Source organism: Ceratotherium simum, chromosome 18 (assembly GCF_057802395.1).
Source record: "Ceratotherium simum simum isolate JZ-2026a chromosome 18, ASM5780239v1, whole genome shotgun sequence".
NCBI classification, from domain to species: Eukaryota; Metazoa; Chordata; class Mammalia; order Perissodactyla; family Rhinocerotidae; genus Ceratotherium; species Ceratotherium simum.
In genome coordinates, this window is record NC_141917.1 from 54,417,836 (window position 1) to 54,430,997 (window position 13,162).

Below are 13,162 nucleotides of genomic sequence, written 5' to 3' on the forward strand. Positions count from 1 at the left end.
ACACTCATACACACCTATTAAAGCCCGAACTCAGAACATCGTATTAGAACGGTGACCCGTCCCCAGTCGTGAAGAAAATGTCTAAGTTAAAGCGGTAACAGGGCGACACAGGCATCCACCACCGAAAACACGCCGCTTCCGGCACCAACAGGCAACCACGTGACAGGGCGGGGCGCATAGCAGCAAACCAGCGAGCCCGGCCTCGCACAGCCTCCGTAGGGCGGGCTCTGGCTGGACTTATTTAATGTCACTCACGCCCATCCCGGATGTGGGGGCGGAGCTAATAAAGCGTCGGAACCAGTGAACGGAAGTGGGTGTTGGGGGCTTAAAGGTAGCTTTAAATTCCTGCTGTGTTCAGAACTCGGCCCCTTCAGCTGGAGTCGGCTTCGCGCGACGAATGGCTGTGGACGTGAAGTCGCGAGCAAAGCGTTATGAAAAACTGGACTTCCTCGGGGAGGGACAGGTGAGACTCTGGGGCGGGATTCGGAGGGCCCTGAGCAGAGAGCGCCGAGCCGCCTCACGCTGGCAGGCTGAAGTGGAAGCCAGAGGACTGGCCTGGCTGCTCGTTCCCTTTGGGCGAGGCTGCCCAGGCCTCCTGCCGCCCCGCGGTACGCCCGCAGGTGAGCCCCTGAGCGGCCCCCTCCTTTCCGCAGAGCAGGCTGGAACGGGACGTGGACTGCCCCACCACGTTTCAGGCCGCCGCGAGTCGGCTCCGAGAACCCTGGTTCTTTGCTTCGCCCAAATCTAAAAAAGTAAAAAGGCAACCACAAACAGAAAAACTGCCGCAGACTTAACGTTATTCCTGTTTTTCTCTCTAGTTTGCCACGGTTTATAAGGCCAGAGACAAGAACACCAACCAAATTGTCGCCATTAAGAAAGTGAGTTTACAGTGTGTTGTTTTCCTTGAGTCTTTTTGAAGACGTCTGTATGTGTGAGCTGATGGATGGCCGTTTTACTGCTCTTCACCGTGCTCTGCTAATGAGGAGTTACCATGTCACTTTCAGAGAAAATAGAATTTATTAGCCTCTTATGTTCCAAGGTGGAACTCGGGTTGAACTAGTGTTTTGTTCCAATAATTGTAATTGAAAAGAAGAGGAAGCTATAAGTTATGATCGCTCTGTAAACTCAGATGTTGGCAAAGGGGACGAGTACTGCCCATCTGTTGGGTCCTCAGAGCTATTTAGTATGATCTTTCCAGGTCACTATTTCTGCCTAACCTGCATCCACGGTGTGTATCATATCTGTATTTTCTGTGTAAAGATTTACCATGAAAGGCTTTCACCAGCATTAACACCGTTGATGTGCTGCGTTTTTAAAAATGATTTAAGGAGCTTTCTTACTTGCATTCATTCAAGAAACTTCGGTCATATTTAGCTAACTTTCTATATGCCAAGCACTTTCACTTACATTTTTTCATTTAATCCCCAAAACAACCTTGTGAAGTAGGTAAAATAAATATCCCTGTTTTATAGTCGAGGTACCTGAGGCTAGAGAGATTAGGTGACTTGTCAAGATGACACAGATAGTAATTGCTAAAGCTGGGCTTTAAATCCAGGTGTCCTGCTGCCAGGTTGCTTGCTGTTTCCGCATACTCCTGAAATCAATAACCCTTTCAAGAAGAGGCTGTTTTTCTCACATCTCAAGGTCTGTTGGTGGGGTAGGTAACCTCCACCTTCCTATTGTTCCTGTTGCTGCTTTGAATCTGTTTCTCCTTCAGATTCCCTACGTCCTTTGAAGCTTATTGCCCTCATTCAGTTAACACCGGGCTCCTTCTCTTGGTCTCCACAATTATTCCTGACATTGTTTTTTCACTTTTTCTAACTTGTTTCATGGCGTTGTTTTCCAGCTTATGTTCTATAATCCAGTGTTGTAGCTACTATAGCTACTTTCTTGTACAACGCTTAACTCTCCTGACCCTTTCTAAAGTTACCTTTTCGACTCTACCCCCGGTTCACTATATTCTAGTCACATTGACCTTTCTGTCCCTTGAGCTCATTAACTTCATTCCAGTCCCAGGATCACTGCATTTGCCTTGCTTTGTGGTTACCATATTTTTCCTCTAAAACGTGGCATGGCTGATTCCTTTATCATTTAGGTTTCACTCAAATGTCTCCCCCACAGAGAGGCCTTTGCTGGTGGCTCTAGCTAAAACAGGTGTGCCTCCCTCCTTCCCTAGTGTTCTATGCCATATTTCTCTGTTATCTTCATAGCATTTATCAAAATCTTAAATCTTATCTATGAGTTTATTGTCTGTTTACTTAGGACTGTACATTTATAGACACTCATTAAAAATATATTTATTTGACTGACTGATACAATCTTTTCAGGCTGTTGGCACATTTTCTGTAGTTGTTTGAAAGTCCTAGTAGGTTTTTTTGTTTGCTTGCTTTTAATATTAATTAGGATTTAGAATCCATCCTGTTTCTCTGTGATAGACTTTTACACTTTGAAGGTGACTCATGGTGGAATCTTCTTTTACGTTTAATTTTTATTTCAAATAATACATCTTTGTGGTTTTAAAAGTCAGTTAAGAGGCCAAGGCTTTTTAACATGCCTGACTCTTCTACTCCTGTTTTTCAGTCCTTGGAGCAATGACTTTCAATTCCTATAACTGTTTAATGTGGTATTTACCTCTATTTCTTTAAGTAATATGCTTGTATCGTTATTTCTTGAGTGGTTCCCACCCCTCATGCCCCCTGTCCCCCTCGTTTTAGACATTATCTGTTTCCTACTATACACATTGAGGATTTGGTGCTTGTGGACCTTCTGCTCCCAACTCTCATAATTTCTGCTCCCGTTCATTTACTAACATTTATGTGTAATTTTACCAAAAAGGAATAATAAGCTATTCTGTGTTCTTTCACCTATTGCATCTTGCTTTTAAAATAGCATTGATCTACCTTATCCTTTCAAACAGATCATATTGAATTTATGTTTTGTAAAAGTTTATTTAACCAATCCCCTATTGCTGGCCTTTTGGAGCGTTTCTCATTTTTCAATATTTGCCTCAAATATATGTATCTCAACAATATATAGTATTGCATACTTTTAAACTTCAAATATAAATATATAAAATATTTTTCTGCATCTTGTTTTTCTGAATCAACATTATTTCTGAAATCTTGCACATCTATACATGTAGATCTGGTTTAGTCATGCTCACTGATGATTAGATTCTGTTATATGACTACACTAAAATTTGTCTATCCAAACTCTTGTTGGATAGACAAACTGTTTTCTTTAAAGTTTTCCCTTAATACAGCCCTTCTACAGACGTTCCTATGCGTGTGTGAGTTTCTCTAGAAAGTGTATCTATGGTTGAAACCAATTATGAATTACTGCTACATAGAGAATACACAGCATCAACCTCACCAGATATTGTCAGATTGCTCTCCAAAGTGGTTGGATCGATTTAACCTTCTGTCACATTCTCACCATCTTTGTATTGTCAGACTCTATAACATTTGTCAGTTAGATGGTATACGGTATGTGGTGGTTGTTTCAATTAATACTTCTCTGATTACCAGTGAGATTGGTCATCTTTTCTTAGATTTATTGACTTTTTAGACTTTCTCCTACCTATTTTTCTGTTAGGTTGCTTATATTTTTTTCTTCCTATTGATTTCATGGAATTCTTTATGTATTCTGGATATTGATCCTTTCTTAGAAATATGCGCTGAAGATATCATCTCCCAGTATTTGGCTAGGGTTTTAGATTAGTTATGGTATCTTTTGAGGCACAGAAATTTTAAATTTTAATCTGGTTGAATTTGTCCATTTTTTTCCTTTAGGGGTTTCCTTTTTGTGTGCTTCTGTGCCTCCAGATTATAAAGAATTCTACTATATTTTCTTCTAAAAATTTAAAAGTATCACTTTTCACATTTAGGTCTTTATTCCACCTGGAATTAATTTTTCTCTGTTGTGTAATATGGGGATCCAATATGTTTTTCCCAGCTGTCCCAACTCTATTGATAGGCTGTCCTTTTCCTGGTTAGTTATAACGCCAAGTCCCTCATATAGTTGTAATTCCAAGTTCCAGTGTATTTCCAGATGCATTTCTGCCCAATATTCTTTTCCATTGCTTGATTTTTTTCCATCCGTGCTTAAATACTACAGTGTCTTTAATTACTGTTGCCTTATAAAAAGTCTTAAAATCTGATAAGTTCCACATACCTGTTTTTCTTCTTCAAAATTGTCTTGGTTACTCTATGAGCCATTTGAGAAATTTGAAACAATCAGGAGAATTTGAAGATGAACTAGGTATTACATGCCACTATGGCATTATTGTTAATTTTGTTAGGTATGAACATGGCATTATGGTTATGTAAGAAAACGTCCATGTTCTAGAGATGCTTACTTAAGTATAGTATTGGGATGAAATGACATGAAGTCTGGGATTTGTTTTAAAATATTTTAGCCATCAAAAAGGAGAGGACGAATGAATAAAGAAGTGTGGCAAAATATTGATAATTGTTGAATCTAGGTGATGAAGTAGATGGCTTTGTGAAACTAGTCTATTTTTTATTATGTTTAGAAAACGTAATAGTTTGTTAAATTGTCCTTAGTAATAATTTTTTAAATTGTTTGTTCTTAGCTCCTTACTCTTCCATATAAGATTTAGAATTGATTTGTCAGTGTCCGTGAAAAATGCTGTTGAGCTTTACATTTAGTTGCATTGAATTTAAAGAGAATTGACATATTTATGATATTGAGTCTTGTTATCCATGAACATGATATCTGTGTTTATTCTGTTCTCATTTTTAGGCATGTTTTAATAGTGTTTTTTAATTTTCTTCTTGGAAAGCTTTGTACATCTCTTGTTAGATTTATTCCTAAGTGCCTTATGTTTTTTGGTGCTATAATAAATAGCCTACCTTTAAATAAAAAGTTCTGTTTGTAGTATATAGGTGGGAGATATTTTTAAAGGTGGAATAGCTATATTTTTTCCAGAAGTAATCTTTTTTTTTAAATTCTTGATTACATTTAATTCTATAAAGTAGTGAGTAAGAGAATGTTTAACTTAGTAATCCGTTTTGTGTAAGATTGAACCTATTAATGCAATTTGTTGTGCTTATTCACAGTAACAAGTTCAACTGTTTTCTTTATCACAATTTGTAATTTTGCTTTTAGGAAAATGTGGTCCCCAAGAGCATATTATTGGGCATATTAAACATGTCATTTTATGTTTATATGTTACATATGTCTTCCCAAATAGGCTCGCTTGAAGTGATTTTTTTTATTTAATACCAATTTTTTAAAAAATTTTATTTATTTATTTTTTCCCCCAAAGCCCCAGTAGATAATTGTATGTCATAGCTGCACATCCTCCTAGTTGCTGTATGTGGGATACGGCCTCAGCATGGCCAGAGAAGCGGTGCGTCGGTGCGCGCCCGGGATCTGAACCCGGGCCGCCAGCAGCGGAGCGCGTGCACTTAACCGCTAAGCCATGGGGCCGGCCCAGATTTTTTTTGTTTATTAGCCAGTATGCCCTCAGTTATTTGTTCCACGTTTAACCTTGGAAAGATAAAGGAGACATTTATTTTCTTAATTCCGTTATTTGAGTGTGCAATTCAGAAACTTAAGAGACAAAGACTGGTAGGTACTTAATACTTTCTTGTATGGATAATTTTGCCTGTCTGATTCATGATTCCCACTCCCTTCTTGCCTACTAATACTTGCTACATATGAGTTACTACATGTTTTTGCCATGGCTAAGTTTTTGAAAAGTTTATGTATTATGTGTTGTCTAAATAACTTAACACATATTTAATGTGTTTGTTTTTTTTCCCTCTACCAGATCAAACTTGGACATAGATCAGAAGCTAAAGATGGTAAGTATTTCATGTAATCTGACAGAACAGGAAAGCTTTGTATTCTCACTAAAGAAATGAGCAGAGTATTAATTAGAGTTAACAGTGGTTCTGAATAGAGTTATTGCAGGGTCCCAGAATAGTAAACATAGACTCAGGATAGAGACAGGCTATCTGTGGTTTCTCCCATTTGGGTGTTCAGAGGAACATTCAAGCCACCTAAGTAAATGGAAGGCAGCAAGGTTATTAGTGGCTTGTCTTGCTGTCTTCATTACTGTTTTAGGTATTGTTACAAGCCGTTGTTTCTTCTTTTTCTGAGCTTCTAATTACTTTGAAAATTCAGGATATGCCTTCATGAAAATACACAAGGCTTGCTGTGGAATTAGGTATATGGGGGAAAAGATTTCTTTATCCCTTCTTCCAAAACCTTGTTTTCTAGAGTGCTAAAGTCCTATTTAGTCATCAAGAAATAGTTCCTATAAAAAGGACCCATCACCTATGTAACAACTAGTACCAGATCTTATTTTTAATTTTGATTTCTATCCTTTGCATTGGGAAAGATACTATCTTATCACTATTTGCTGTTAACATCATAAGTTTTCTGTTAGCATAAAAAATCTACTGCTAACATCCATAGGGCAAGAGAAGGGAAGCTGTTGACTTATCGCGTATATGCTACACACTTACGCATGTTGTTATTTCAGCAGCCTTCAGATCTGATATGCTACAGATAAAGCGAATACTTTTTTCACCATTTAGCATAGTCTGCATTAAGCTATTTTAAAAATAAGGCAATATAAAAGAAAAATAGATATGTCATAAAAATTGTCAAAATAGCCCTTATTTTTCTGTAGAATATTTATTGCTATTTCCTGAGAGACTAACCTTTCCCAAAAAGTAAGTTTGTAAGAAGCTTTGAGGTTTCAGAATTATTTTTCACTTTTTGCTTTGCCTTTTTATGTAGGTATAAATAGAACTGCCTTAAGAGAGATAAAATTATTACAGGAGCTAAGTCATCCAAATATAATTGGTGTGAGTATGATCTAAGTTGTTTCTGGGGTTTGGGACCCTGCCTTTTCTGAATGTGGTAGATGTTGGTTGAAGGTTCAGCAGGATGAGTTGTTCTTTGAGCGTTGCAAAAAAGTTTAAAAGTTTATCAGGCTGAAATGTATTTTCTATCCTAATTATTCCTGTTGACAGTATCTTTAAAACTATACAACTGATGAAATAAATTAAATATTGGCATGCAGGCTGATTTTGTCAGAAATCATTTTGAAGCCTAGAGAGCCCTAACGTGTAAGACCTTGAGCAAGTTCCCTCACAATTCTGTGCTATAGTCCCTGCCTCATAGGGTTGTGAGACTAGCTAATTGAATACACGTCAAGTTCCTGTAATAGTGCCTGGTGTAGAGAATGCACTCATTCAACGAATGATGGCTGCTGCTGCTATTTATAGGATTTTCTTAAGCACCAAGCTTGGGATTTTTTCTGAATTGGAGACTGAGGTGAGATTTTTGTTAATTAATTTCTTAATTGTAGCTGCAAAAATTTGGGGGGCAAGGTTAAATATTTAGTGATTTATGAAAAATAGTGAAGTTTAATATTTTTGCACCTCAGAGTACTAATTCTTAGCAAAAAAAGGATAAATATCAAATTTAATAAAATTATTTAAACTTTACAAGGAATTATCAACAGCCCAAATGCTTCTTTAAGTTTTTTTTAATTACTTAAATTTAAAAAGTTGGTATAGGGCCGGCCCCGTGGCTTAGCAGTTAAATGCGCATGCTCCGCTACTGGCGGCCTGGGTTCGGATCCCGGGCGCGCACCGACGCACCGCTTGTCCAGCCATGCTGAGGCTGCGTCCCACATACAGCAACTAGAAGGATGTGCAACTACGACATACAACTATCCACTGGGGCTTTGGGGGATAAAAAAAAAAGGAGGAGGATTGGCAATAGATGTTAGCTCAGAGCCAGTCTTCCTCAGCAAAAAAAGAGGAGGATTAGTGTGGGTGTTAGCTCAGGGCTGATCTTCCTCACAAAAAACAAAGAAAGAAAAAAAAAGTTGGTATAATACTGTCATGTGTTAATGGAGAATCACATTTTGATTTTTTTTGAAATTTTGCCTTGCAGCTGCTTGATGCTTTTGGACATAAATCTAATATTAGCCTTGTCTTTGATTTTATGGAAACTGATCTAGAGGTAAGATTAAGATTCTTAGAGGAATTGTTTTTCTCTGTTTATCAAAAGAGAGCCTAAATGTTTATTTTCTAGTTATGAAGATACTGGTAGTCAAAGGAATGCCTAGTTTTGTTGAAATCTGGATCATTTAGCCATATACCCAGTGGTAAATACAGAGATTAGAATTTCGTTAGCATTTCTGCCTACCAAGTTCCATATATCTTATTGACATTATTTTCAGAGAAATGAGTGTTAGGCCTTTGAAAATTTAGACCTTCTTTTCCGTATTATCACAGAATATCATCCTTTTGAAAGCCAAGTTTCTTTTTTGAGAAAAATAAGATCTTATGCTTTTCATTAATATTAATTGAATCTCAAAAACTGATAATCCAAGGATGTGAAACAACTAGAATTCTCATACACTGCTAGTGAGAATGCAAAATGGTACAGCACTTTGGAAAGTAGTTTGGCAATTTCTTATGCAGTTAAATATGTACTTAAGGTATGGTCTAGCAATACCATTGCTAGATATTTATCCAAGGGAAACAAAAACACGTCTACACAGAAATCAGTTGGTGCACAGATATTTAGCTTTATTTGTAATTGCCCAAACTGGAAACAACCCAAATATCTTTCATCTAGTGAATGTATTAACAAATTGTGGTACATCCATTCAATAGAAGGCTAATTGGGAATAAAAAGAAACGTACTACTAATATATGCAGCAGTATAGATGAATCTCAAATGCATTATGCTCAATGAAGGAAGCCAGGCTCAAAGGCTATATATGAGTCTGTTTATATTATATTCTGGAAAAGACAAAACTAAAGGAACAGCAATCAGATCACTGATTGCTGGGGGTTAGGAGGAGAGGGCAGGATTGAGTACAGAGGGGCCTGAGGGAATTTTGGGGGATTATAGATGTGTATCTTGATTATGGTGGTGGTTACACAACTGGATGTGTTTATTAAAACTCATGGAACTGTGCACTCAAAAGGGTACATTTTACCTAAATCTGATTTTTAAAAAAAGAAAATGGGGATTTTTAGCTCATATAACTGGTAAGTCTAGGAATAAACTGGCTTTAGGCACAGCTCACAGATAATGCCCACAGAAGTCAGTCTTGCATAACTCAATTCTATTTTGTTCTCTGTTTCTTTCATTCATGGGCGTAATTTCTCAATATAGTGGCTCAGGCACTTCTAGGCTTATATCTGTAGAGTTTAATAATCCCTGAGGAAAGAAAGTGCTTTGTTCCCTTTGATTCTAGCACAAGTACTTGGCCTGGTTGATTGGCGTGGCTTAGATCACGTGTCCATCCCTGAAGCAGTTCCTGGACAGCAGGCTGCAGTGTAGTGATTGGCTGAGCCTGGGTCATGTTTCTACCTCTGTAGGTCACAGGTGGTGGTCAGTCCATGTGGACTGAGCTGGAAACAGGTGGTGTCCCAAAGGAATATTCAAGGCTATTATCAGAAGAGGCTGTGCATTCTGGGGCAAGTGAAAACAACAGATGTTCGCTACATTGATGCCTGAAAACAAACTAGGAGACAAAGCACTACTTTCTTTCCAAACGAAAGGTCCTTTCCTTAATGTGTAACTGGAAATTCTAACAATACTTCCTACACAGAAATCAGAGTTAGGCAATCTCTCTTGAGATTCTTCTGTGTGAAAAAAATCTCAATTTTTGCCTATAAATGATTTTATACGGTGGAGTTTATTTGGAATAATAAAATGAACCTGTATATTGTATACCTGCTTTTCAGGTTATAATAAAGGATAATAGTCTTGTACTGACACCATCACACATCAAAGCCTACATGTTGATGACTCTTCAAGGTTTAGAATATTTACATCAACATTGGATTCTACATAGGGTAAGGTTTTTAACCAAGTATGATTGCTTTTTATGTTGTAGTCAAGTTTTAGGTAGCCAATTTATTATGTAAATAGTCTGAATATGTAAATTGTTAAAATAAAGATATAGCTAGACCGTTTTATCCCACCTTCTTCTTCTTTGTGTTCCCTTCAGTTGTTCACCAAGTGGTGCTGTGAGGACTCTAAATTACTATGTGAAATTTAGAAATGAAAGAAACCCAGTCCTTCATTATTTTCGTAGATAAAGAGCTAACTTGCTAAGCGACCTGACTAAGGTTATTATTTTTTTTCAAGGTCAGTAGCTGGTAACTGATATAGTAATAGAACCTAGATCTTCTGGCTTTAAGTCCATTGTTCTTTCTGCTATACTATTGTTAGGGAAAAAAACTACAGTGAGAGTCTGAATTAAATTATACGACGTCAAAATACTTTTAGAAAAATAATAATTTCTAGTAGCTCTAAAATTCTATGAAGTAATGAAATAAAATTTCTGAAAGGGTTGAGTCATTGTTAGGCACATTCAGCTATTGGAACAAAGTTGATAATTTAGATAGGTAGACATTCTTAGGCACCCTGTTTAGATAAATAGCTAAGAATTTATAATTTGTGTAGTATATGAGTAATTCTCATATACCATTTTGCCATAGATTTTGAAGAATACTTTCCTCATCCTTTCTAAATGAATAATGTTTTTATTTACTAAAGTTCAAGTATATTATTGTTACTAAGTTAATAGCAGCAACCGTTTATTGAGTGCTTAGTATGAGCCAGTCATTACACTAGGCTATTTACAGAAATTATTAAATTTAATCCTCACAGCAACCCTGTCAAGTAGGTAAATTGAAGCTCAGTGAAATTAGGTACCTTGACCCAAGGTCTCACTAAATAATATGACTAATCTTATTTTGCTTTGATAGCATTTCAATGAAAAAAATAACATTACTTAAATTTGAGGTGTTACCCTGTTTTTGCTAAGTTCAAAGTTAAGCCAGCTAAATGTATCATTATGGTATTCCCCACCCTGCTCACTTGTTTGTTTAAAACCTCCATGATATAGGACCTAAAACCAAACAACTTGTTGCTAGATGAAAATGGAGTTCTAAAACTGGCAGATTTTGGCCTGGCCAAATCATTTGGGAGCCCCAATAGAGCTTATACACATCAGGTTGTGACCAGGTAAGAATCCCTTAAATAACTGAAAGCTTATATTGTGCAGGAGATTAATCACAAGTGAGTGTCATTTGGTTTTGCTGAAGTATCTTAGCAGAGTTCAGGAGTCATGGGTGGTGTTTTAAAAATATAGCCCTCTTTATGTTATGTATATCTTACCACAATGGAAAAAAAATACAGCCGTTTTTTCAAATGGAGTTGAATTAATTCAGTCCTCAGGCATTTACTTAGTAACTTTTGGGACTAATTTATACTTCTTTTACATTTTAGTTAGGTAGATGGAAACTTTAGTGGCTATTCTTTTACATCATCACTTGATTTTTGGGGCCTAAGTTTATATCAGTCGGTGTGAATGAATATTCTCTAAACAAAGCAGCGCATTCGTATTTGGATTTTTCATATTATTAGTACTTGTATTTTCTGCCTATATATATATATATTTTTTTTTTGGTGAGGAGGATTAGCCCTGAGCTAACATCTGTTGCCAATCCTCCTCTTTTTGCTGAGAAAGATTGGCCCTGGGCTAACATCCATGCCCATCTTCCTCTACTTTATATGTGGGACGCCTGCCATAGCGTTGCTTGATTAGTGGTGCATAGGTCCACACCCGGGATACGAACCTACAAACCCTGGGCTACCGACGCGGAGCGCACGAATTTAACCACTATGCCACTGGGCCAGCCCCTATATTTTTTATGTATAAAAACTAACAACCACATTAAATAGGGAGAGTAGATGTTATAATTCTTGTCAGGATGACATTTGTTAATTTCCAAGACTCTTAAGGATCTGAGAAGATCTTCAGATTTTCTATGTATTCTTTTAAGTTATTTTGTCACTTTCTTCCAAATACAGGCATACCTCAGAATATTGCAATAAAGCAAGTCACATAAATTTTTTGGTTTTCCGGTGCATATAAAAATTATGTTTGTACTATACTGTTGTCTATTAAGTGTACAATAGCATTATGTCAGAGAGAAAGAATGTACATACCTTAATTGAAAAATACTTTATTGCTAAAAACTGCCAACCATCATCTGAGCCTTCAGCAAGTGGTAATCTTTTTGCTGGTGGAGGCTCTTGCCTCAATTTTGATGGTTGCTGACTGATCAGGGTGGTGGTTGCTGAAGGTTGGGGTGGCTATGGCAATTTCTTAAAATAAGACAACAATAAAGTCTGCTGCGTTGATTGACTCTTCTGTTCACAAGTGATTTCTCTGTAGCACGCGATGTTGTTTGATAGCATTTTACGCACAGTAGAACCTCTTTCAGAATTGGAGTCAGTCCTCTCTAACCCTGCCACTGCTTTATCAACTAAATTTATGTAATATTCTAAATCCTTTGTTGTAATTTCAACAGTCTTCACAGCATCTTCACCAAGAGTAGATTCCATCTCAAGAAACCACTTTCTTTCCTCATCCATAAGAAGCAACTCCGTGTCTCTTAAAGTTTTATTCTGAGATTGCAGCAATTCAGTCACATCTTCAGGCTCCACTTCTAATTCTAGTTCTTTTGCTATTTCCACCACATCTGCAGTTACTTCCTCCACTGAAGTCTTGAACACCTCAAAGTCACCCATGAAGGTTGGAATCAACTTCTTCCAAACTCCTGTTAATGTTGATTTTTTTTTTATTTTGAAGTTGTATTGGTTTATAACATTATATAATTTCAGGTGTACATTATTATATATCAGTTTCTGTTTAGACTGCATCATGCTCACCACCAATAGTCTAGTTTTTATCCATCACCATACATAAGTACCTGTTTACCCATTTCACCAACCCCACCACACCTTTCCCCACTGGTAGCCACTAATCTCTTCCTTTTATCCGTGTGTTTATCTTCCACATATGAGTGAAATCATATGGTGTTTGTCTTTCTCTGTCTGGCTTATTTTGCTTAACATCATACCCTCAAGGTCCATGCATGTTGTTGCAAATGGGACGATTTTGTCTTTTTTTTATGGCTGAGTAGTAGTCCATTGTATATATACACACCACATCTTCCTTTTATCCATTGATGGGCACTTGGGTTACTTCCATGTCTTGGCTATTGTGAATAATGCTGCAGTGAACATAGGGGTGCATAGATCTCTTTGTATTGTTGATTTCATCTTTGGATAAATACTC

At 37.1% G+C, this 13,162-nt stretch overlaps 1 protein-coding gene across 3 annotated transcripts in view; it reads left to right on the top strand.

The window, feature by feature from the left end:
* Positions 1-294: 294 nt before the first annotated feature.
* CDK7 (cyclin dependent kinase 7) overlaps positions 295-13,162 on the top strand; it is a 61,705-nt gene continuing 48,837 nt past the window's right edge. The window contains exons 1-7 of one of the 3 annotated variants that reach the window (XM_087443377.1): positions 295-463; positions 819-878; positions 5,798-5,831; positions 6,775-6,842; positions 7,942-8,010; positions 9,753-9,863; positions 10,922-11,040. In XM_087443377.1, the coding sequence (XP_087299503.1) occupies positions 398-463; positions 819-878; positions 5,798-5,831; positions 6,775-6,842; positions 7,942-8,010; positions 9,753-9,863; positions 10,922-11,040 (527 nt within the window). In that variant the 5' untranslated portion in view covers positions 295-397. The remainder of the gene's footprint in view (positions 464-818; positions 879-5,797; positions 5,832-6,774; positions 6,843-7,941; positions 8,011-9,752; positions 9,864-10,921; positions 11,041-13,162) is intronic. The other 2 variants (XM_004422897.2, XM_087443378.1) reach the window with 2 other exon arrangements.